Genomic DNA, 26,719 nt, shown 5'->3' with positions numbered 1-26,719 from the left:
TTGATTCCCTTACCCTTTCCTAAGACCCTCTAACCAAACGCCCCCTAAATGCTTTGTTAAGAAAATCCAGGTGAAATAAGTTTCACATATTGCATTGAAATATAATGCAATAGAAGGTACATCATCCAAGGATAAGAATAGATGCTCGTTTGGTTCAACTTTTTCCTTAGAAGTTCCAATATGTTCATCGAAAGTGCAAATCCTTTCCTGGTTGGGGGTGAGAAGTGGAAATTTACAAACATAAGTTAATTTTTCCGTAATATGGGAAGTAGAACTTCCTTTATTTATGTCAACCAAAATAACTCTAAAGTTTTCTATTTCTTTTCATAAATTTCCACTCATATTATTTTTCATCTCAACCAAATAAGCACTCAAAGTATTTTTCAAGAGCAAAGGAATCAATAGAATATTCAAAACAGGGACCTCCATTGAACCAGAAGAAAACAGGCAAAAGAAGTCGAAGTACTTATGTCACAATAACAACCCCAATTTTAGTAAGACGTGATCCAAATCCAATCCACTAGATCAAAACCCACAAATATGCTAGAGGTTAAGCCTTCATGGAAATGCAAAGAGTACTTTTGAGTAAAAAACATGGTTTTGATTTGATGGAGAACAACTCCGTCATGCAAGAGAGGATTACACACCACTCTTGATGATCCAATTACCAGTCATACTCTCGAGTCCACATACTAACTTGCGACTTTTTAGCACCCAAAAGAATTAAGAAAACCCAGAATATAGACTACAGTAGAGAAATCCCACCCCATTTTCAAATCCCATGTTAAAAGTTAAAACATGCAACGGCTACTGTCAAAACGAGCACGCCATTTTGAACTCTCTCTTCTTTCTCTCTCTAACCGCACCTTGCATACAGACCATAATAACCAACATAGATCAGTTACTATATCAGATCACGAATCCTGCAAATCTGCATTTTCATGGCTTTCTCATTACCCAAACTCAGAAATCTCTCAATTTCATGTCAAAGGATTCTCCAAAATTACCAACAAACTCACTGGCAGAGCTTTGCATTGTGTTTACTTGAAGGGTTTCATCCCTTTCAGCATATTTTGTTCAAATACTTTGATGGGTATGTATTTTAGATTTGGGCTTGTTGATGCCGCCCGCCAAGTGTTCGATAAAATGCCGCTTAGAAACGAGGTTTCATGGAATTCTTTAATTTCGGGTTTTGTAAAAGCTGGTTTATACGTGGATGCATTTAAATTATTTGTTCAAATGAGCAAGTCTGAGTTTTGTTCTACTAATGGATTTGTAATATCGAGTTTGATCACTGCGTGTAGCAAATCGAATAATATGATTTTTCCTGCGTTTTGCATACATGGTTTTGTTGTTAAGTCTGGTTTGTTGGATGATGTATTTGTTGCTACTTCTCTCTTGCATTTCTATGGAACAAATATGTTTTTGATGGAAGCTAATACACTTTATCAGGAAATGCCCTATAAAAGTGTAGTTTCTTGGACTGCAATGATGGTAGTGTATTCTGATAATGGAAAATATGAGAAAGTAATCGATACATATCAACGGATGAGGTCCGAGGGGGTAGGCTTCAATGAAAATACATTTACTGTAGTGATCAGTTCTTGTGGGATGCTTGAGAATCAGATTTTGGGTTTGCAAGTTATTGGACATGTTGTAAAATCCGGGTTTGAGTCGAATCTTTCGGTTGCCAATGCTCTTGTGTCGATGTTTGACAACTGTGGCGATTTGAATGATGCATCGTATGTGTTTAATCTCATGAAGGAGCGTGATACGATTTCTTGGAACTCCATAATTACTGCATATGGTCATCACAAGCTTTGTGAAAAAGCCCTAGGATGCTTCAGGCAGATGCGTTTAGTTCATGATAAGGTAAATTCTGTTACACTTTCCAGTTTGTTATTGGCTTGTGATTCTGTGGATAGTGTAAAATGGGGCAGGGGTATTCATGGTCTTGTATATAAGTATGGACTTCATTCAGATGTCTGTGTGTGCAATACTCTTCTTAGCATGTACTTTGGAGCTGGACAACTTGATTACGCCAAACTTTTGTTTAATGAAATGCCAGAGAAAGATTTGATTTCATGGAATTCAATGATAACATGCTATGCCCAGAATGGAAAATGCATAGATGCCTTACGAATTTTGAGTAGCCTTTTGAAGGCAAGGACATCATTGAACCAAGCTAGTTTTGCTAGTGCTCTAGCGGCTTGTTCTAGCCAAGAATTTCTTGCTGAAGGCAATATGGTCCATGCTATTGCTGTCAGTTCTGGCCTTGTAAATAATTTGGTTGTTGGTAACTCATTGCTTACCATGTACGCAAATTGTGGCTTGACGATGAAAGCTAAGCAGGTTTTTGACATGATGCCTGACCAAGACACCGTCACATGGAATGCGTTGATTGGCGGTTATGCTGAAAATGAAGAAGCAAATGAAGCATTTAAAACTTTTAAGCTGATGAGAAGGAGCGATTTGCAAGAAAATTACATAACCATAGTGAATCTTCTTTCTTCGTTTTGTTCCGCCAGTAGTCTATCGACACATGGCATGTCTGTTCATGCGCATATTGTCTGTACAGGTTTTGAATCAGATGAGTATGTGAAGAATTCTCTTATTACTATGTATGCAAAATGTGGCGATCTTGTCTCAAGTAGTGTATTATTCAGTAAGTCCATGAACATAAGTCCTGTCACATATAACGCCATGATTTCTGCTAATGCTCGTCATGGCCAGGGAGAACATGCATTGAAAATGTTTAAGGATATGTATGATTTAGGTGTAGGTTTAGATCAATTCACCTTTTCCAGTGCTTACGCTGCTGCAGCTAACCTGGCAACCTTGGAAGAGGGTAAAATGCTTCATGGTCTCACTGTGAGAATTGGGTTTCACTTAAATTTGCATGTACAAAATGCTGCGATGGATATGTATGGGAAATGTGGGGAATTGAATGATGTCTTGAAAATACTTCCAGAACCAGTTAACAGGTCAAGGCTATCATGGAACATTATGATTTCTACATATGCAAGGCATGGGCTTTTTCAACAGTCTAGGGACACTTATCATGAAATGCTTAATGCAGGCATAAGACCTGATTTTGTGACTTTCGTCTCCCTGCTAAGTGCGTGCAGTCATGGTGGCCTTGTTGATGAGGGTCTCGAATACTACTCTTCCATGACCAGGGATTTCGGAATTCTACCTGGAATTGAGCATTGTGTATGCGTTGTTGATTTGCTTGGGCGATCGGGAAGATTTTCTGAAGCTGAGAAATTTCTGAATGAAATTCCAGTATCTCCCAATGGTTTTATTTGGCGAAGCTTATTGGCTTCTTGTAGAGTCCATGGCAATGTCGAACTTAGTAAAAGAGCAGCACAGCAGCTTATCCAACTGGGACCTGATGATGATTCAGTTTATGTTCTCTATTCAAACATATGTGCATCTAGTGGGAACTGGGAGGATGTGGAGAGTATAAGAAATCAAATGCAATTGGGCAATGTAAAGAAAAAGCCTGCATGTAGCTGGGTCAAGTTAAAGAACACGGTCAGTTCTTTCGGAATGGGAGACCACACCCACCCTCAAACAAAGCTGATTGATGCAAAACTCAAAGAAATTAAGAAGCTGATTACTGAAGCAGGTTATGTCCCTGATACAAGTTTTGCTTTGCATGACACGGATGAAGAGCAGAAGGAACACAACTTATGGAACCACAGTGAGAGACTTGCCCTTGCATACGCGTTAATTAATTCCCCAGAAGGCTCAACTATAAGAGTATTCAAGAACCTCCGTGTTTGTGGTGATTGTCACTCTGTTTTCAAGTTTGTTAGTGCAGCAGTTGCCAGGGATATTTTATTGAAGGATCCCAACCGCTTTCATCACTTTCAAGGTGGCACATGTTCATGTAGGGATTTTTGGTAGTCCAGATGCAAATCATGCAATTGCATAGCTAATTATTTGACTTACATGGCATGAGTTTTTTGGACGTGGATCTATCAGTCAGTAGAGTGGTAAGAAGAAAATTCAGCTATAATAATTCATTTTCCTTTCTAGTTGCTACCTTTGCTTGGTGCTCTTTTATAATTTTGTAATCATTTTGACTTTAATTCATGAATACAAATAGATAAATAGACTCTTAAGTTTCACACTGCTTGCTGGTGAACTTATACAGTCTCATCCTTTGACATATCTAGATGTGTTGAACATGCAGAGATGGTTAAGTGCATAAAGCATAGATACACATTTATACTACCTCCTTTCTTACTAGTTACCATACTCCTCTTTGGGGTGTTCTAAATTAATTGTATCATTTCCTTTTTGGAAAGATTAGCTCCTCACATGTGATTTTGTTCTAGATACTTCATCGACCTTTATACAACTACCCTTAATATGTGTGCCAAATTCTTTGGGTACAACTAGTACAAAACAGAGAAAGTACATTATAGATATTGCTGCTAGCCTGCTACTGAATTTCAAATGAGAATCCCAACAAAAAGCTCAAAAGAAACCCACCTCATTTCTTTGCAAAAATTCCCAACATTTAATGCCAAAATCCTGTCTTTTTTAGAGGGTATTATGGTGTTGCAATTTGCATGTTACCAATAACCTAAGCTAACCCATTTTGCCAAAAACAAAAGATACGATGGAGAAAATTGAAGTTTTAGATAGGCCATGTTTGGAGAAGCAGAATTCATGTTCTAGCTATTGATGATAGCTTTGTGGACATGCAGGTCATTGAAAGACTCTTAAATATTCTTCTTGCAAAAGTAGGTAACCAAACAAGACATGTTACAAAAGATTTTTGGAGGGGTTTGATACTTGATAGTGAGTGAAGAAAGCTGAAATCCTGGGTATTTATCATGTTTTTGTTGGGTATAATGGGTTTGTTTAGTGATTTATTTGCATTTTCCGGAACTTTTTAGAAATGAAATTTTTTATGATTTTAAAAAAAATGCAGTAACAGTTGTGGAAAGTGGGAAAAGGGTATTACAGTTGCTGGGATTAGATGAAGAGGAGTTCTCTTTGGTGTACGGTATGATTTTTTTTTTTAGATTTTTTTTAGCTTTCTCTCTTCATGAAGTGAATGATTGTTTGATGAGTTTATGCTGTGATGTATTAGGAGATGAAGGTGCATTTGATTATTACATGCCAGAAATTACTGGTTTTGATCTGCTGAAAAAAATCAAGGTAATCAATTTCTCTTTACTTTTTTTCGTCTTCCTGTTTTTATGTCTCAGATTATTTGTAGTAACTGGTTTATTTTGTATATTATGTGTAGAATAATGTTTCTGCTGGAAAATAACCATTCTTAGTAGTATACTCATATAGTTGTTTTCGGAACTAAAATATTGTTTATAACAAAAGTTTCACAGCAAGAAGATGCGTAGACTTATTGATGTCAGCAAAAACTAAACTCAATCTAGGCACAGGTTCTTGTACCAAAAAATAAAAAGATCAGAATTTGAGAAAATTACTTTTCTTTCCAATTTTTTATGAGATTCTATTTTGTTTTGGTAGCAGGAATCATCAACATTTAAGGAGGTATCTGTGGTGATGATGTCTTCTGAGAACATACTTACTCGAATCGATAGGTATGATTTTGCTTAAAGTTTTTGGTGTTGAGTAATTTAGAACTTTGCTTCGGTAGTCTTTGTTTCTCTAAAGTCGTGAATCAAATCATATGAAGATAAACCATTGTCCTGCCAATCACTGAAGTCCTAATCTTTGCTCAATTTGCCAACCATGAATTTGTGAGGGTAATTGAGTAAATGTGGTTTGTTTCTGTTTCATCAGACAAGAAGTTGTATCTTGTCTGACTTAGGACATGCTTGAATGCACAAACGTCTGTCATAACCTTAATGATATTAATTAATCCTGGTCAACTATCACAAATCGCGTCTTTAAGATTTCATAATCTTGTAACATTAGATAAAACAATATTGATGTGGGCTATATTGTTAATGACTAAATGAATTTTACACCCACCTTTCACTTGTTTATCTGATGATGTAGCATTTTTATATCTTGTACAAACCTGCTTTGATGTTTTAACTGATTTTCTTATAGAAGTTGGGTTTAATCAATAAAATGTGATCTTGAGACTGTTATATATAAGGATTAAGGAGTATGTTAAGATCTTTCTGAAACGAGTACATTAAGATTTGATGACTCAGAATCAAGGTCCAGTAAATAAAGTATAAAGTACTCATATAGAGTGGGATATTGAGCATAAAGGATGTTCTAGAAAAAATATCCATCCTAGTCAATGACTGATCATTAGATACGACAAAATCTATTGCTGTAAACTGTATAAGCAGGGAAAAATCAATACACCTACAAGGCTACAAGGGCTGAAGATTTCTTGTGTACAGTGAATTTTAGAAGTGCTGAAAAAAAAGAACTTGCTGAAAAATCGTATCATGGTTTACACTAATTGGAAGTGGAAGCTACCTGAACGTAGGGAAAATTAGGTTGTTACTAACTCTCCTAATGTCAAATAAAAACCTAACAATCCACCTAAACTAGTCAAGTGGTAAGCAAGGGTCGAACCACTAAGATCGGTGGTCTCACTAAGATAGAATCGCTAGGAGTAAGCGAAGTCGAAGAAATGGTCAAGTTTTGGTTAAACTAAGTGATTAAAACTAATGGAATCAAATTAGGAAAAACACTAGGAATGGGAAATCACCACGATCATAAGTTCACATCCAACAACCAAGTAGAGATAAGGGGGTTGTCATGCATTGGGGATATGCAAAGGGAATAAACAAACCTAAACACATCTAAAATCGTTGTTAGGGAGTTTAAAGTCCTAATTATGGCAACAAAATCTATGTTTCGAGGCGTTATCACCTAACTAGGCCAAGTTAGGAATTGAAATCAAACCCAAGTTAATACCAATCAACAAGTGATGTGCAACAACTAATCACTCAATCATGAAAGCCATCCACATAAAAGTAAACCATTCAATGGACAACAAAGGATCAAAAGGTGATGGAGCTTACATCAATTAAGTCACAAATCAACATCAAAAATTGAAATTGCGCAAATCTCAAACATAACCAACCCAACTCATGAAAATAAGATGAAAACAATGATCGGGCTACTCTCAATCCGAGTTGATAAACTACTCACTACCCATTATACTACTAGACATACTAATCATAGAAAAATTAGCAACAAATCACCAATCTAAAAATAGCAAAAACCCAATAAAAATTAATAATTTAAAGCAATATAAATAAGAAGAAACAAGGAGAAAAAGAAAAGTCTAATCTAGATTAACTATTAAGCATGAAGATTAAACAATGAAAATATGAAACTAACAAAGTAGAAATGCAAAAAAACAATGAGAAAAAAAGAAAGGATTGGGAGGATTACTAAGGAGACAAGAAACTTCAAAGAAATTATCACTTTTTCATTGATTTACGATCTCCAAATTACACCTTTTGAGCCAAGTTTTCTCTCTCCTACACTAATAAACAAGATTAGGATTCTAAAAATCTGGATGTTTTCCCAAAAAGGGGTAGAATTATTTATACCCCCCTTAATTACATAAGTCGTAAAACAAAAGAAATTCCGAAAAGGACACAACGGTTAGTGGCCCGGGCGGGCTGTTGAAAGGAGCCCGGGCTGGCGAGTTGAAGAGCCCGGGAGGTGCAGGGTAGGTAGGCTCGGGCTTGTACCCTAGGCATGCGCCAATTTTCACAGACGAGGCAGAATATTTAGGCACTTATGAGCTCGGGCGGGCGGTCTGGCCCGGGTGAGCTGTCTGGAGCTCGAGCGGGCTGCTTTGCTCGGGCGGTCCTTGGGCTTCCAGGGCGAGCTTCTTCCTCATTGCTTCCCTTTCTTTGCTCCCCTCTAAACTTGTAGGAGTTTGAGTTCCTACACACCAACGATCAAATAGAAGAATAGGGGAGGGGGATGCAAATACATTTACACGTGCTAAGAGAGAATTAGATAGATAAATAGGTGAAATTTAAGAAAAGAAAACTAAAATGCAACATAAAACAAGTAAAATAGCCTAAAAAACTACCCATCAACTTCCCCCAAACTTGAATGTTTGCTTGTCCTCAAGCAAAGTGCAAAAAGACATATAAGGGAAAAAAATGATACAAAGAGGATAACAACGCAAAGTTGCTAAAACTAAGTACACAAAGCAAAAAAGAAACTGTATACACTAACTCATTTTCGTAGGAATCACGGTCACCTTTAGCGCAATTGATAAGCTATTTGAATCCCAAAGTTGCCAATGAGGACGAGTAATGCTCTCCTAAGGGTTTTCTAAGAGTTTGACCCATAACTTTAGATCTTAGAATGCAAGGCAAATCAAAAATAAATAAACCAAAGAAGATAAATAAAATAAAAAGGTGCTCTTAAGTGAGGTTTTGAAAAGGAGCAAACACAATTTCTAGACATTAAAAGTAAGCGTGCTCAAAGATGTCCATAGGTTGATTAAAACATACCATACACTAAGCATAGAGAACTAGATAGAGCACATTTCCTCAAATTCTACAACCATATATACCGCATTCTCTCAACTAGTTTCAAATTCGCCATTCAAGGTAGCTTCTCTAAACTCCAAAAAATGGAGCCGATAAATGTAACAAGAAATAGAATAAGAGAAGGTTACTCGACATCTCGACATGACATACTCGCTCAATAGGCTTGATTCCAATCTTCCGCCACCGACAATGACTCAACCCTCTAAGGTCAAAAGGACTTTTTAAAGGTGGTAACGTAGGCTAGGGGTAAAGGGTGTGAATAAATTTGGATAGTGGTGCTCAATCTTGATATAGTGAAGTTTTAAATAAGAGCGAAAGAGCTACATAACCATAAATCACAAATCAACTCAACCATTTAGGGATAAGATTTCCCCCAAACTTATTAAAAAACACGATACTGAAGAACAATTTTCGGATTACTTCACTATTCACTACAAGGGTGAAAAATAAAACAAGGAGGTAATTGGCTTATATTAAGGTAATAAAAGAAAAGGATAAGGCTTAAAGGGTTAAGAGAAAGGGCAAATGTAAATAAAAACAAAATTAAGAAAAAGAAAGCAAGAATAAAGAGCCTAAAATTATAAAAATAATAACAAAAAATTCACCGAAATGAACGCCTTTATCTTTCCTTAGAGTAGCTCGGTCGCGATTTTGGATAGATTAGAGTCAAGTTCTCGGTAAAAGTATGTAATGTCGAGGATCCATGCACTCAAAATAGATGTCTGGGCTTTTTTAAAGTCCTCACATGGGATTATCAAACAAATACTACCTTTTAGGTTTCAAATCACTAGAGAGAGCAACACCATCATATTACAATCCATGAATTAGGGTTTTGTGCTATCAAAAAGTTCTAACCACTACCTTAACATAGAGTATCCTAAAATCAACCATAAACATCTCAAATGTGGATTTCTAACATCTAATAATAAAAGCATTCAAAAGAGTGAAGCTTCAATGATTGTTCTCTAACTCAAGAGCAAAAAAAATAAATAACAGAAGAAATTTTCCTTGATTGATACATTTTTTTGTTGTTTTTTTATAAAAAAAAATCACATCATCAAACTCAAACATCATTCATCAAATCTCAAACACTAAAAATCAAAAAATTATAACTCTCATGAAGTACACCCCAAAACTAAAACCTACCCTCTAGACACTTAGTCGTTCACAACCCTTTTTAAACATCACCGCCCTTTCAATAATAAGTGAAAGCAACCTCCAAACTTATCAAAAACACCGTCCTCGGTGTGCCAAGTATACACATAGAGGGGGAAGGTGGTGGAAAGATGATAAGGATCCTAATCCTCATCGATCGGGTCATCTCCCGGTAGTTGGAAAGCGGGAGGACCATGGGGGGGACCAACTCCCATCAAATGTAGGATCGTCAAAAGGGTAGGAAGGATCACCCCTTGGATCGGTCCCACCCGACACCATGTAGTCGTATGGTGGTGGTCAAGGGGGCCAAAAAGGGTAGGTTGGTTGATCATTGTTCTACCCCGGAACCGGCCCATATTGGGGTAGTTGACAAATGGCTCAACTAAACATGATAATGAAATATTTTATTTTGTTGGAGCATGAGAGCGTCAATGTCTTGTCTCATCCTTTGGTATTCGTCATTGAAGTGACCAAACCCTTGGGATTGAGACAATGCGAGGTTGGGTAGGTGAGCCTCTATTGAAAACATGTCAAAAGAGGGTTCACCTTGACTGGAGGAGGAGCCGACACGTGATAAGAAGGGCCAGCTCGGGAAGAAGGGTGTCGTAAAGGTGGACTATCATCACCACCTCCTTGGGGTTCTTGCGGCCTTTGATCCCTAATAGTTCTATCAATGTAATAGGAATTAGGTGCATCTCTCCTAAGAGAAGTGAGAATAGGGCTAGGAAGGCGGCACCATGAGGTTTTCTTCGACCCCACCAAAAGGATGTAGGGACGAGTTTCATGGCCACATTGGCGGATGAAGTTCATGGTCCTTAATTGTTTGATGTTTAGGTAAATATCGTTAGAAATAGGGGAGGAGGTGGCAAGCTCATCACCAAGACCGAAATGACGGGCAATGAGTGTGATCATACCCCCCATAACAATGTCGGACCGATGGGGAGTGCGGTCCCGGTGTTGTATCATACGAGTGACAAAATTCTCGGCAAAGTTGATGGGGGGTGAGTCTTGGTGTTCTTGAGTGCACAACCAAAGGGCCAGCATTTCATGTTCACTCGTCGCGCCTACTTCGGAACGACCATGGACCGCATATGCTATCATGTGATGCACGTACCGCATCGCAAAATGAATAATAGAGGATGATTTCTCATGACTCCGGTCGAAATAGTCGCAGGAATCGGTAATGCGAGCCCAAAAACACTCCAAGTTATAGTCGCCGAGAGTGTGCAAATCCGTTCCCATAGGAGAGTTAGGATCCCACCCAAAACAAGTATTTAAATCTTCAAAGGACATATCGTAATCCGTATTGAAGAGCCGGAAATGAATTAAGGTCTCGTCCGTCTCATCATCCGTGTCACGTGATAATGTACTTAAAAATTCACTTAGAAGTGAGGGGTAAGTGGGAGTGGATTTGCTTAGGAATGAGGTCCAACCAATTCGTGCACATAACAAACACACATCTTCATCAATGCCCAAGGTAGTACATGAACGTTGATGAAAAAAATTTGTAGGCTTAAAATCGCGTTTGATATGCGTTCGAAAAAGGTTTTTCTCGGCGGCGCTGGTAAAGTTGACATTAAATCTCTTCCAAGGTTGGGAGGTGTCTTGTTGATGGGAATTTGTGACCGCATCTTGAGCTAAGTTAGATTTATGGCTTTTAGACGGCCTTGACATTGTTATGAAAAACGAAAAGCGTAAATTTTCGTTGAACTATAGTGTTGTTGTTTAAACGTAAAATTAAATTGCAATCACAAATTAACTCAACAAGTATAATACCACAATTACAAAGTTAATCAAAAACACAAACATCAATCCACAATATCAATAATTCTCTAATAGAAATTCCAACTAATCCATAAGCAAAACCACACAAAATCAACTATTATTTCACAAATAAAAAAAACCTATAAGGAAATCAAGAAAAACTTAATCAAAAACTAACCCATAACTAATACCACAATCAAATCACAAACAATTATCTAGTGTAGCAAAATAACCTCAACGTTTAAACAACCTTAACACTGTAGTTCAATGAAAATTTACGGTTTTCGTTTTTCATAACAATGTCAAGCCCGTCTAAAAGCCGTAAATCTAACTTAGCTCAAGATGCGGTCACAAATTCCCATCAACAAGATACCTCTTGGAAGAGATTTAATGTCAACCTTACCAGCACCGTCGAGAAATACCTTTTTCGAACGCATATCAAATGCGATTTTAAGCCTACAATTTTTTTTCATCAACGCTCATGTACTACCTTGGGCATTGATGAAGATGTGCGTTTGTTATGCGCACGAATTGGTTGGACCTCATTCCTAAGCAAATCCACTCCCACTTACCCCTCACTTCTAAGTGAATTTTTAAGTACATTATCACGTGACACGGATGATGAGACGGACGAGACCTTAATTCATTTCCGGCTCTTCAATACGGATTACGATATGTCCTTTGAAGATTTAAATACTTGTTTTGGGTGGGATCCTAATTCTCCTATGGGAACGGATTTGCACACTCTCGGCGATTATAACTTAGAGAGTTTTTGGGCTCGCATTATCGATTCCCGCGACTATTTCGACCGGAGTCATGAGAAATCATCCTCTATTATTCATCTTGCGATGCGGTACGTGCATCACATGATGGTATGTGCGGTCCATGGTCGTTCCGAAGTAGGTGCGACGAGTGAACATGAAATGCTGACACTTTGGTTCTGCACTCAAGAACACCAAGACTCATCCCCAATCAACTTTACCGAGAATTTTGTCACTCGTATAGTCGTATGATACAACACGGGACATCACTCCCCACCGATCGGGCATTGTTATGGGGGTATGACACACTCATTGCCCGTAATTTCGGTCTTGGTGATGAGCTTGCCATCCTCTCCCCTATTTCTAACGATATTTACCTAAACATCACACAATTGCGGACCATGAACTTCATCCGCCAAGGTGGCAGTGAAACTCGTCCCTACGTCCTTTTGGTAGGGTCGGAGAAAACCTCATGGTGTCGCATTCCTAACCCTATTTTCACTTCTCTTAGGAGAGATGCGCCTAATCCCTATTACATTGATAGAACTATTAGGGATTAAAGGCCGCAAGAACCCCAAAGAGGTGGTGATGATAGTCCACCTCCACGACACCCTCCTTCCCGAGCCAGCCCTTCTTATTCACGTGTCGGCTCCTCTTCCGGTCAAGGTGAACCCTCTTTTGACACGTCTTTAATAAAAGCTCACCTACCCAACCTCGCATTGTCTCAATCCCAAGGGTTTTGTCACCTCAATGACCAATACTAATGGATGAGACAAGATAAAATATTTCATTATCATGTGAAGCAAGGTTTAGTTGAGCTATTTGTCAACTACCCCAACATGCCGCCCCAATATGGGCCGGTTCCGGGGTGGAACAATGGTTAACCGACCTACCCCTTTTAGCCCGCTCAACCACCACCATACGACTACATGGTGTCGGGTGAGACCGATCCAATGGGTGATCTTTCCTACCCTTTTGACGATCCTACATTTGATGGGGATTGACCCTCCCATGGTCCTTCCGCTTTCCAAGTACCGGGAGATGACCCGATTGATGAGGATTAGGATCCTTATCATCTTTCCCCCGTCCTCCGCCCTTTTGTGTATACTTGGCACACCAAGGACGGTGTTTTTGATAAGTTTGGAGGTTGCTTTCACTTATTATTTAAAGGGTGGGGATGTTTAAAAAGGGTAGTGAACGACTAAGTGTCTAGAGGGTAGGTTTTATTTTTGGGGTGTACTTCATGAGGGTTATAATTGTTTGATTTTTAGTGTTGATATTTGATGAATGATGTTTGAGTTTGATGATGTGATTTTTTTTTTTTTAAAAAAAAACAACAAAAAAGTATCAATCAAGGCAAATTTCTTTTTTTATTTATTTATTTTGCTCTTGAGTTGAGAACAATCATTGAAGTTCCACTCTTTTGAATGCTGTTATTATTAAATGTTAGAAGTCCACATGCTTTAAGATGTTTATGATCGATAAGGTGGTGGTTAGAACTTTTTTAGAGCACAAAATCCTAATCCATGGATTGTAGTATGATGGTGTTGCTCTCTCTAGTGATATGAAACCTAAAAGGTAGTATTTGTTTGATAATTCCATGTGATGACTTTAAAAAAGCTTTAACATCTATTTTGAGTGCATGGATCCTCGACATTGCATACTTTTACCGAGAACTTGACTCTAATCTATCCAAAATCGCGACCGAGCCCCTCTAAGGAAAGATAAAGTCGTTCATTTCGGTGACTTTTTTTATAATTTTAGGCTCTTTATTCTTGCTTTCTTTTTCTTGATTTTGTTTCTTTTGCATTTGCCTTTTCCGGGCGGGTTGCTTTGCTCGGGCGGTCTTTGGGCTTCCTGGGCGAGCTTCTTCCTCCTTGTTTCCCTTTCTTTGCTCCCCTCTAAACCTGTAGGAGTTTGAATTCCTACACACCAAAGATCAAATAGAAGTATCGGGAAGGGGGATGCAAATACATGTACACGTGCTAAGAGAGAATTAGATAGATAAAGAGGTGAAATTAAAGAAAAGAAAACTAAAATGCAATATAAAACAAGTAAAATAGCTTAAAAACTACCCTAACTCACTCATCACTACCGCGGGTTCATGCTTAAAATTTACAGTCGTCTTTGCATCTATGTTTATATGGGTAACAAATTCAGTTTGTCAATGCTCTGCTTATGATGGTGATATTACTGTTGTATTGGATAATATTTTTTGCTTCTCTTGATGGGCCTTTCTCAACTACATTTTTAATGGAAAGACTCTATTTACTTAATAGTTAATAAGCGGCGAGAATATTATATATCCCTAATAAGCAGACTGTAGTTGAACTCAGGTATGGATAATATTGACATTTGACCCCATGTTCGTGTTAGCTTGTTAGCCATCTAACTGTTTTATCAGCTGTAGCCTTTTTGATGTGATATTCTAGTTTAAGGTCTTTAATCATCTCAAAGCAAGCTGTCATAAACATCCATTTTCGACTTAACACTGAAAGCTCAAATCTTAAGCAACACCTTTAACAAGTTTACTGTGCTGTAAGAATATCAGACGCTTGGAGGGAAGGAGCAAAGGATTATATAGTAAAGCCTGTGAAATTGTCAGATTTGAAGCGCATAAAATAATTCATGAGGGGAACAAAGTCTATTCTATAAAGATCTCTCATCACCAAAATCTCTTCATCATCTTCTCCATCACCTTTTCCATGTCTTACAGGAAAGTGTGTGTACATTTCGAGGCATCTCAAGCTTCGTAACAAACGCTCACCATATGCACTGACCACTCACTCTGATCTTTGGTTCTCCCGTGTCCCAAAAGACAGATTTTTCTTGTGAATATGATGAACTGTAAATGAAGAGAATAGAGAGAAATCTGAGGGAGAAAAATTCTATGGCTAACTTTGGAAGAAAAAAAATTGATGTATGTTTTCTTTTTCGCTACACGAAACATTTTTTTTTGTTGTGACTGAAAAAGGACCTAAAACATTCATCATCCTTTCGGTAGTTAATTATAAATGTTGGTAATGGGGATTTCTATGCAAATTTGTGAATATAATTGTTCATTCCCATGGTTTTATCTTATTGTGTTTATTTCTCTTCATAAATTTTCATTCCCATCGTCCAATATCACCTTGGAGGCGGTAATGAAAATTGTTTCTCCTGGAGAAAAAAACACAAGTTTAGGGTTGAGATTGCTTCCCATGGGGAAAAAAAACACAAACTCGGGGGTTGAAATTGCCTCCTCATGGAGATTCTAAAGGTTGCTTTCCTTGTAACACTATACTTAAAATTCATTCACATTACAATTATTTATTAACGACTATTAAATGGGCCTTCAAGTGGATTTTACTAATTGGCAAGTTTGTGGATTTTGAAGAATTTTTTATAATTGATTCCATGCTTGTCATTGTTAAAAGCTTATTAATGCTATTATTCTTGGTAATTTCATAATCAGTGGATTGCATAAAACACACAATGTACAATGTACAACCTGTTAGAAGGGTGATATGGGCCCTAAACAAAAAGTGATGCAATGTACTCAGGTCAACATTGATTAATCTTAACTCTTCTTCCCCGGTGATTGCAATCAAGTTACCAAATTAGATACTCAATACTCGAATATGGATATAAGCATTTGATCCTTTGTTTTGGCCCAATTCGTAAGAAGAGGTTCTCAAATAATTGCTAAGAAATCTATCTAATAAGAAAAAGTTGTCAAGAATAAGCTAACTTTTGGGCGATCTACTTAAATTAAGTCATACTTTTGATTAACTTAGAATAAGTAATCTTTTTAAGGTATTTGCTTTTAATAGGTTTAATAGGTAACTAACCTGTTATTGTAGGAAATATATCCACTTGTCTTCATTTTATTTGTTTAAATTTTCACTTTTAATTTACTTCTAAATATTAATATAAAAAAAACTAAAAAGATCTCTTCTCCTTCTCTCTTTGACCTTCATACCCATCCTCTATCCCTCCCCTGCCATGCTGCCTCTCTCCCCAACAGACCCTAAGTAAAAAAAAAATCCCCATAGAAGTCGGTAACCAACCCGCCGGAAGAATCGTGATGGAACTCTTCGCCGACCGAGTCCCAAAATTCGCTGAGAATTTTCAGGAACTTTACACCGGTGAAAAGATGTTAGGAAAAGGGTAAACCCCTCCACTACAAGGGCTCCTGCTTCCACCGTGTCATTCCTGGTTCCATGTGCCAAGGTGACGACTTCACTGTCGGAAATGGTACCGGTTGTGAGTCAATTTACGACGATTAATTCGGCGACGAAGTATTCATGAAGAAGTACATCAGGCCTGGTATTCTTTCCATGTCTAATGCTGGGCCCAACACTAATGGGTTCCAAAGTTTTTCATCTGCACTGTTAAGGCTGAGTGGTTATTGATGGTAAACATTGCGTTCTTGGACAGGTGGTTGAACGTCTTGATGTTGTTAGGACCGTTGAGAAGGTGGAGTCTAGTGGTGGTTTGACTTCTCAGTTGTTGTTGCTGATGGTGGTCAACTTTGAGGGGTTGGACAAGGGTGATGGTTAATTGGTTCGGCAAGAGTGGGGCTGGAGTTGGGGTTGAGCGAGGGTGGGGTTGGCGTTGGCGTTGAGCGTTGGGTGTTGGAGTTGGCGTTGGCGTTGGAGTTGGGGTTGGGGGTTGGGGTTGGGGTTGGGGGTTGGGGGTTGGGGTTGGGGTTGGGCGTTGGGCGTTGGGCGTTGGGCGTTGGGCGTTGGGCGTTGGGCTTTGGGCTTTGGGCTTCTGGACCTGGGGGCCCGGGGGGCCTGGGGCTTGGGGAAACCCCCCTCTCGTACCCCAACTCCAACCCCCCTCCCCTACCCTATCCGCAACCCCCCCGCCCCGTCGATTTCCGTCGAACTCCCCCTCACACCCGTCGATTTCCGTCAAAGTCCCCTTCATCCCCGTTGAATTCCCCCCAACCTCGTCGAATCCCGTTGAATCCCCCCACCCTCGTTGAATCCCGTTGAATCCCCCCCCACCCTCGTTGAATCCCTTTGAATTTCCCCCACCCTCGTCGAATCCCGTTGATTTCCCCCACCCTCTCTGCTTCTCGCGATTGTTGCTCTCTTCCCAGCCAAAACTCACACACACACACGCACTCACGCGAAGGAAGGAGGATGAATGGGATGTTGTGCTGCTGTTTGGCGACGACAATAGGCGAGGAAAGCAGGTGGTGATTTGGTGGTTCACGAAGGGGAGAGCAACTGAGGGTGAGAAGGGAAAATGAGGAAGCAGCCAGATGAGAGAAGGGGAAAAGGGGTGGCTACGAGTGTGGGGGGGAGGGTGGGCTACCGGGGGTGGAGAAAGGGGTGGTTGGGTGATTAGGGTTAGGGTTTAGGATGGGGTTAGGTGTTAGGGGGTTAGGGGTTAGTTTTAGGGTTTTATGGTTAGAATTAGAGGGGTTAATTAGGGTTTAACGAGTTAATTAGGGTTAACGACTAACGGAAACATGACATTGTTAGTCATTAAGAGCATTTCATGCATTCTGTGAAAATAGTAAAGGTACCTGGTGCATTTTTAAAAAAAACAGGAATACCTCGTGAATTTTGAAAAATCACAGCGGTATCTGGTGAAAAAATCGAAAAAAATTAATAGTTTAAATTTTTTTACCCATTGTTCAGGTGACAGTCACCTGAATTGTTACAACCTAAAAAGCTTTACTTATTCTAAACTAGTCGTATAGGCACGCGATGCGTGCGTCAACAACCTTATGTAGTTGTATTAAGAATGAACATGTTTTTTTATCTAAAATTATTTTGTTAATGATGTAAATTATTGAGACTCTTTTGTAGATGTTATTATATTTTTAAATTGAAAGTGTTCGATTTTTAACTGATCAATACCGTCATTGAAAATTTTGGTCGATGATTTAAAAATTTCTTATTAGCGACTTTAGTATAGTTCTTTAACGATTATAAATATTTATAAACCATATTGTTTGAACTTTGTAAGTACGAAGTATTATGTTGTCACGGTATATCGCTATTTCTTTAAGTGATTGCATATTTCAATTTTGACTTGTTCATACGTCGTATGGCAAATTGCATTGATTCTCATTTTTGAATTTTTTATAGAAATAAAACGTTTAAATTATTAGAGGGTATCCAAGTCATTTCAAAGGGGGCCACCACATTTCCTCCCTTGACTTATATGATAGAGATTAATCAAAAGTATGACTTATTTTAAACACACCCCTCAAAAATTAGCTTATTTTTGATTATTTTTTCATCCGATAAAACACCAATATATAGAACTATAAGTGAAAATTATGTTACTTTAATAAAGGAGGGAAAACACAAGGACCATATAAGTTTCTGACACTCTCCCTGGTCCCTCTGTTCCAATTTGGCAACTCAAGGAGCAATTCGTGAAACTGTGAAAGCCATCTAAGACCACAGAAATCCTTAACAAAAGTAAGAATACTAACTAACTTGTGGTCTATTATTATATCTATATTATGGACTTTTCTAACTTCTCTTCACGAGTGTTTGACCAAGATCACTCTCACTCTTAGTCCAACTCCATCTTACTCCCTCTCCCTTCACCACCACCACCATCACCAGCACTACCCTCTCCTCCTCCAACGGGCCGCCACGCCAACGATATCGAACCCAACGTCGAATGCCCACAATGACTGAAGGTATTTAATATAGTTAACTTATCCCTATCTTTTAGGAGTTAGAACCCACTCTGTTTTGCGAGAAGAAGGGAAATTTTTTTTGGTTATTTAACATGTAATCAACTAATCATCACCAATTCAGGAGTTTATCATGCTAATATATTATCATTAGTTCTACTTCTTTCTTCCCCAAAATTCACTTTCCAAGTTTTCATATTGTATTATGGACTATGGGCATGACAACCAAAATAATTAAAAAGACAAACATGGAATATAATATATAGATTACTCTTCTGTTCGTTTTCTTCTTAACCTAATAATACTTAAATGTTAGAAATTAATGGAGTATGACACATACTTTAAGCTACATCATAGTGTTGGGTAATCTGTTTTGCTACCTAGCAGATCAGCAGTATGATTTCCAGTGTTTTTTTAGGGTGGCTCTGCAATTTATTAATTACTAGCCTTCATATGCACGCGATGCGTGCGTTAATTTCAAAATTTGTTATTTTATTAGATACTCCATTCGTACTTTATTTATGATTAAACTTAAATGTGAAAAATTCAACAGTTAGATGAATTTAGATATATTAATTCACTAATGTAAAAAAATAAAAAGATTGTGAGTTATTGTTAACATTAATTTTTTGTGAAAGAATATTGAACATAGAGAACAAAAATAATGAGTTGGTTTAACTGAATTAAAGAGTATCAAAGGTAGTGAATGTTCAGACTTTTCATGTGCACGTTATGTATGCCATCTTTTTTTTATAAGGTATAAATATTTTGTCCATTTAATTTTTGATTGAAGTATTTGATGCATATGCCATTTTAAACTTGTTTTAAATGGCAAGTTGGAAGAGAATTTTTAAATGATTTGCTTTTGTAATTTTTTTCATTCTATTAATTAGATCATTAAGGGTATTTTAGTCACTTTAAAAGAGGACACCACACCTCCTCCCTTGGCTTATATAATAGAGATAGAGTTATACAACTTGTTTATGTTTTACAATATGCATTTTAAAATATGCCTGTTTTTATCTATCTATCTATCCAATTTATGTTAATGTTAATAGATAGTTAATTCTCATATTTGGGTTTTGTCATTTTTAAATGGATTTGTCAGTCGTCAAATTGGTAAGCGTGAAAAAAAATTAGTTATAGCTTTAAATTATACTTCTACTACCGTACTCTAAACTTTCATGTGCATTTTTTAGTACTTAAACTTATTTGATTTGTGCTGTATAAGATGTTGCCTAAAATCAATCTGTGGAAGTAAAAAAAGAAACATATACAATAAAAAGGACAGCAAACAAGGAGAAGCTTTGAGAAAGTCACAATAACTGTTATTCATACGTTTATTGGTGAAAATTCGTGGTCAAAGTTTGTAAAGTGTTGCATTAAATTTCAGAATAGGGAAACCAAGATATTAAAGGTTAAAGTTTTCGTTGTTTGATCATAAAAGTGAAAGTCGAAGGAAAACGTATATAGGGAGTAACTTTTTATGTGATCACAGTGGTGTGTATTCTATAACATCTTGTATCTCTTAACGAGGATCAATGCTTGCAAATGCATATCTTTGGTGTGAGGATATGCAATTTGTATTGCCAAAATAGATCAACCTTTTCATAATTCCAATTGATTTTCTATTTTTTGTATTGTTCACCTACAACAAATTAACTTTGTACTGCATGTGTTCCTTCTAATATTATGTTGATGCTGTTAACATCCTAGTAATAGTTTATTAGATTCAAGATTCAAATGTCATATTTAATTTATGATTACATTCTGCAGGATCCTTGAATAGTGAGAATCAAGAAGTCTCGAATCTTGTAGAACCCTTTTTAGATCATGTTGATTTAAGTTCAAATAGTAAGGCAAAGGTTAGAAGGTGTGATAATGTGACTCCTTATGATAATGCTGGTATTTTCCATACTCTCACCTTCTCTTGGCTAAATACTTTATTTGCTTTGGGTGCTAAGAAAACCACTTTAGACCTCGACGATATCCCTCAACTTGGCAAAGCTAACAGTGTATTTGGAGTATTTCCAGAATTCCAAACTAGGTTTCTCGAGTCATTGTCACCAGTTGATGATCATGATAATGTTTGTACTACTGAGTTTGGGATTGCAAAAGCATTTTACTTGTTGGTTTGGAAGGAAATTCTTTGGACAACTTTGATGGCATTAATATATACATTATGTCGTTATGTTGCTCCATATCTTATTGATAGCTTTGTTCAATGCCTTAGTGGAAGAGAGAAATTCAAAGATGAAGGCTATATTCTGGCATTTATCTTTTGTGCTGCGACTTTTCTTGAGGATTTCATACGAAAGCATTGGATCTTTAAGATGCAACAAATTGGAATTAGGTTTCGTGCAGTGACAACTGTAATGATCTACAATAAGTGTTTAAGACTTCCCTCCCGATCCTCCCTGCAAGGCAACGAAGAGGGTAGCGGTAGTGGAGAACTTATCAATGCAGTGGCTGTTGATGTCAAGACAATCCAAGATTTCATTGTGTACTTGCATGATACATGGTTAATCTTTTTGCAAATCGGTTTAGCCTTGCTAATACTGTACAAGAACTTGGGACTTCTTGCATCGGTTGCTGGTTTCATTGTGACATTGATTTTTATGCTATTGAACTCCGTATTTATCAAATGGCAAGAGAAGTTTCAGAAAAAACTAATGGAATCTAAGGATAGCAGAATGAAGGTCACTATTGAGACTTTGAAGAATATGAGAGTTCTTAAGTTCCAGGGATGGGAGATGAGTTTTTTGTCTAAGATTCTTGAACTCAGGAAAGTTGAGATGCAATGGTTGAAGAAATATCTGTTTAGTTCAGCAGCGATGAGCTTTTTCAGTGGGATAGGTCCAACTTTTGTGGCTTTGGTTACTTTTGGCTCTTGTATTTATATGGGAATTCCCCTTGAAACTGGACAGATTTTATCAGCACTTGCAACTTTCCGGGTTCTTGGAGAGCCAATCTTCCAGCTCCCTCGTAAATTATCGGTGCTAATCCAAGCCAAAGTTTCACTTGGGAGAATTGTCTTTTTTCTTAACCTTGATGAACTTCAAGATTATGTTATAGAGAAACTACCATTAGATGGTTGTGATACATCAATTGAGATTGTTGACGGGAACTTTACTTGGGAAAATATTTCTTCACCCTCTAGTTCAACACTAAAAGACATAAACTTGAAAGTGTCTCATGGTATGAAGGTGGGCATATGTGGTAGTGTTGGATCTGGTAAGTCAAGCTTACTTTCTTGCATACTAGGTGAAATACCTAGAATCTCTGGACGGGTCAAGTTGTGTGGAGCAAAGGCATATGTCGCACAATCACCTTGGATACAAAGTGGTACGATTCAAAACAACATTTTGTTTGGGAAAGAGATGGATCAAGAAAGATATGATCAAGTACTTGAAGCTTGTTGTCTAAAGAAAGACTTGGAGATCCTCTCATTTGGTGATCAAACAATCATTGGTGAGAGAGGTATTAACTTAAGCGGAGGCCAAAAGCAAAGAATACAAATTGCTCGTGCCCTCTACCATGATGTAGATATCTATCTCTTCGACGATCCTTTTAGTGCTGTAGACGCTCATACAGGCTCTCATTTATACAAGGTGAAGTATTTTATATACACTAAGACTTCCACATTTGTACATATTTTTTTCGATTGAAGAGAGAGATTATTTAACATATTGGAAATAGTTATCACTTACTACTTTCTGGATTTGGATGATAGGAAGTTTTGCTCGGTCTTCTGAAGGGAAAAACTGTTGTTTATGTGACTCATCAAGTTGAGTTCTTAACCGTTGCTGATCTTATTGTGGTGAGTCCTGTAATGATAGACTCTGCTTTCCTCATTCTGATTTGAAATGTTTCCGATAACCTTATTTTTCTTGTTAGGTCATGAAAAAGGGAAGAATAGCACAAGTTGGAAAGTATGAAGACCTGCTTGTTCCAAGGTCCGATTTTATACAACTTGTAGGTGCACAAAATGCAGCTATGACTTCTACACTTGATTCCAACATGGTGTCACCAGTTTTTACAGATGATAAAAGTATCATCACTAATGAGATGAAGCAGCAGGAAGAAGCAAACAGAGTAACACGAAATGGTGAAGCAGATAACGGAGAAGCTTATGGTTTGGTACCACCTTCATCACAACTCATAAAAGAAGAAGTAAGAGAGAAAGGGCGTGTCGAGTTTTCAGTTTATTGGAAATACATCACATCTGCATATGGGGGAAGTCTAGTACTTCTTTCGATTCTGGCCAGAGGTATCTTACAGATTCTCCAAATAGGGAGCAACTATTGGTTGGCATGGGCAGCTCCTTCGTCAAAGAATGTTGAACCTGTTGTTAGTGGATCAACACTAATAATTGTGTATGTAACTTTGGCTTTTGGTATATGTATCTGCACCATTGGTGTAGATTTGCTTCTTGTAACAACAGGCTATAAAACTGCAACCACGCTTTTCACAAAAATGCTTCAAAATGTTTTCTGTGCTCCTATGTCCTTTTTTGATGCTACACCAAGTGGAAGAATTCTCAACAGAGTAAGTAATCATTCATGTAGCATATTTTTGTTGTTGTTACTCAATATTGACTTCTGCTGCTAATGACTTCCTTCGATATTAGTGTTCAACAGACCAAAGTGCTGTGGAGACTCGAATTCCGTCCATACTTGACAATCTTATTTACTTTACCATCCAACTTTTGGGAATCATTGCTGTTATGTCTGCGGTAGCATGGCAAGTTTTGATCTTCTTCATTCCCTTGATATTCACTTCCATCTGGTATCAGGTAATGTTTAAACGGATGTGATCTGACAATTATATATTACATAGACCCCTTTTCTCTGTCCGTGATAGCATATGAGTCAGGCTGTTATCCAAATTTTAAAGTTCTTAATGGGATTGTTTCATTACCATTCTTAACCAACCTTAGGATGCATGAGTAATTGAACTTCAAATTTCAGATGACTAAATTATGCTTTCGCTTACAAGACTTCTTTATATTGTATGATCTAGATGATTTGAGATTCATTACATATTAATAGCATATTTAATCCGCAGGGAAAAGGGATTCTAAGGAAAACAATGTTAAAAACCTTCTTTGAAGCATTAGTAGCAACTTCTATTTTTTTTTAAGTGTGTGGATTTAAGTTTGCTTTGTTTTGGTGATCCTATAAATCCATATTAGAGGGAAGGGTAATTTAGATATTATCTACATTTGTTAGCTTGGGGAATAAGCTAGATAGTTGTGCTGAGGAAATTACTCGATATAGAGGGTTAATTAGAAAGACAAAAATATGTTGAAAATTGTTAGGAAAAATTGGGTGAGCTCTTAGTAGTTCAATAGGAGAGAACAAACCTCTCGAGTAGTTATCCTTTTTATTACTGTAATTTCAGTTACTAATCAATCAGAGTTCATCTTCTTCCCTTAATTTCTCCATTTTAGTATTATAATCTGTCCAAGCTATGTTAGTTTATAGCAGGTGAATCATCTGAGTTTTCGCATCTTGTTAAAGAATCTGGTCATCGACGAATAAAAGTATTGATACTCACATTCAGCACCAAAAGTAATAAACCCAATGTACCTTCTATATTTTAGATTTTTTTTTGTCTGCTATTTCCTTCCTACAAGCAAGTTAATTTGAGTTTCTTTCTTAAGAAAAAGTAGTGTGTTTAATCAAAGTCTACCACTTTGGTAACTATTAACTACTCCCTTCATTTATTTTTCATTGCTACATTATTTGGACACACACGATTTTCTAGACACCTTCAATATCTCTTCTTCCTTTGAAGTAAAAAATATAGAAATTTGATATTATGAATCTACATATCGAGATGAATCTAACAATACCACACATGACTCTATTTTTACTTATAAAACAATCAAAATAATTGGAAAGTTAGTAGTTTGATTTCCCGAAATAAAAATGTAGCAATTAAAAAGAAACGGAGGGAGTACATTAGTATCGCTTGCAGAATAATATATTCAGTTAAGTCTCAACATCTGAAGTGTCAAAGTTTCCTTCACAGTATTTGAAACACTAATATATCTCCTGGATTTGGTTTGCAATCATAAATAGCAATACTATATGCCTTCATCGAGAGAACTATCACGATTGAGTGGAGTATGTGAAGCTCCTGTTATTCAATTTTTTGCTGAAACAATCTCGGGAACAACAACCATTAGGAGCTTTGATCAACAATCAAGATTCCGGCCAACCTACATGAAAATAGTGGACGATTATTCTCGCCCTGAATTCCATCTTGCTGCTGCAATGAAATGGCTATTGCTGCGACTTAATACACTCTCTTGTATTACTTATGCTTTCCTTTTGTTTCTCTCGCTATACTTTGCAGATAGAACAGATCCTGGTATGTTCTAACTTCCATTTGATACTTGACCTTTACTATTCTCTATTGTAATCTAAAATTACAACTTCTATGTTCATGTACAGCAATTGCGGGATTAGCTGTGACATATGGTCTCACCCTAAATGGTGAACTAGCTGGGTTAATATGGTCTTTATGCGATTGGGAGAACAAAATGATATCAGTTGAGAGGATTCTTCAGTACATGTCCCTTCCTAGTGAGGCTTCTGTTACAATACAAAAAACCAGGCCGGATTGTTCTTGGCCATCACACGGGGGAATTGATGTTCAGAATTTACAGGTCCGATATGCTCCTCATCTGCCACTCGTGCTCCACAGAGTAACATGCAGTTTTCCAGGAGGGATGAAAACGGGTATTGTTGGAAGAACAGGAAGTGGTAAATCAACTCTGATACAAGCACTTTTCCGGATAGTTGAACCCACAGCTGGTCGGATTGTGATTGATGGTATTGATATCTCATCCATCGGACTCAAAGACTTGAGGTCAAGACTAAGTATCATCCCTCAGGATCCAACCATGTTTCAGGGAACAATCCGAAGCAATTTGGACCCACTTGAGCAATACACCGATGAACAAATATGGGATGTGAGTGTCTTATCTTCCTTTTTCTTCCTTTTGCTAAATGATTAACTGATAAGTCAAAGTGCATGCTAATTCAAGTGATTTATCTACTTCTAGACTCTAGATAAATGTCAACTTGGAGATGAAGTCAGAAAGATGGAAAAAAAGTTGGATTCTAGTGGTTCGTCTTAATTTCTCTGTAGTCACATATCTAACCTTATTTATTAACCATGATTGCGCCAATAATGCTGTGTATTTTCGACACTGCATACAGTTCTTGAAAATGGAGAGAATTGGAGCATGGGTCAGAGACAACTAGTTTGTCTAGGACGCGTATTACTTAAGAAAAGCAAGGTGTTGGTCCTTGATGAAGCAACTGCATCAGTTGACACAGCTACTGACAATCTCATTCAACTAACTCTTAAGCACCACTTTCCTGAATGTACGCTCATCATCATTGCACACCGCATTACTTCTGTTCTTGACAGCGACATGGTCTTGCTGCTCAGTCATGGTAAATTCAAGCACTCATCTCTCAACTGAAGTTGATGGATGCATGATGTTTGATTTCTGACTGATATTTATTGTTTCTACACTTTTGTAGGGTTGGTTGAGGAATTTGATTGTCCTACGAGATTGTTACAAAGCAATTCATCTTCATTCTCAAAACTTGTCAGAGAGTATACATCAAGATCCTCTAATTCAATTACTCACCTCTGAGACTAAACTCGTGACAAGTAGAATTCGGGTTGTCGTTACCAACTAAACCAGTAGCATATACTTCTTATAGTTTGAGATTTCATACATCTTTGTAACAATGTAGTGTGTATACTTTGTGCTAATTACATACATCTTTGTAACAATTTAGTGTGTATACTTTGTGCCAATTACATACATCTTTGTAACAAGGGCCCTAATAGAGGTTGAGATTTCACTA

At 37.5% G+C, this 26,719-nt stretch overlaps 2 protein-coding genes and 1 pseudogene across 8 annotated transcripts; all 3 read left to right on the top strand.

Annotated features, from left to right (window-relative positions):
- The first annotated feature begins 492 nt into the window (after window positions 1–492).
- Window positions 493–3,933, top strand: LOC104894184 (pentatricopeptide repeat-containing protein At3g24000, mitochondrial). Its single transcript, XM_048644172.2, has one exon. It carries the CDS (start codon window positions 799–801, stop codon window positions 3,910–3,912), a length of 3,114 nt encoding a protein of 1,037 aa, XP_048500129.1. The 5' UTR covers window positions 493–798; the 3' UTR covers window positions 3,913–3,933.
- Window positions 3,927–26,719, top strand: LOC104894186 (ABC transporter C family member 3). 7 transcript variants are annotated; one of them, XM_057395241.1, is made up of 13 exons: window positions 3,927–4,001; window positions 4,949–5,023; window positions 5,111–5,178; window positions 5,512–5,582; window positions 21,058–22,435; window positions 22,558–22,644; window positions 22,722–23,372; window positions 23,455–23,619; window positions 24,911–25,202; window positions 25,286–25,806; window positions 25,900–25,963; window positions 26,057–26,296; window positions 26,387–26,719. In XM_057395241.1, exons 3-13 carry the CDS (start codon window positions 5,137–5,139, stop codon window positions 26,500–26,502), a joined length of 3,627 nt encoding a protein of 1,208 aa, XP_057251224.1. In that variant the 5' UTR covers window positions 3,927–4,001; window positions 4,949–5,023; window positions 5,111–5,136; the 3' UTR covers window positions 26,503–26,719. The 7 variants fall into 7 exon arrangements, 6 of the variants coding, with proteins under 6 accessions (XP_057251224.1, XP_048500122.1, XP_048500126.1 ...); XM_048644165.1 differs by having other exon boundaries at window positions 5,509–5,582; XM_010680363.4 differs by lacking the exons at window positions 3,927–4,001; window positions 4,949–5,023; window positions 5,111–5,178; window positions 5,512–5,582 and adding an exon at window positions 18,283–18,827 and having other exon boundaries at window positions 20,601–22,435.
- On the top strand, window positions 16,158–16,689 carry LOC130591643 (peptidyl-prolyl cis-trans isomerase-like; annotated as a pseudogene).

The sequence above is a fragment of the Beta vulgaris genome, chromosome 5 (assembly GCF_026745355.1).
Source record: "Beta vulgaris subsp. vulgaris cultivar EL10 chromosome 5, EL10.2, whole genome shotgun sequence".
NCBI lineage: Eukaryota > Viridiplantae > Streptophyta > Magnoliopsida > Caryophyllales > Amaranthaceae > Beta > Beta vulgaris.
This window is presented reverse-complemented; position numbering and strand designations above follow the sequence as displayed.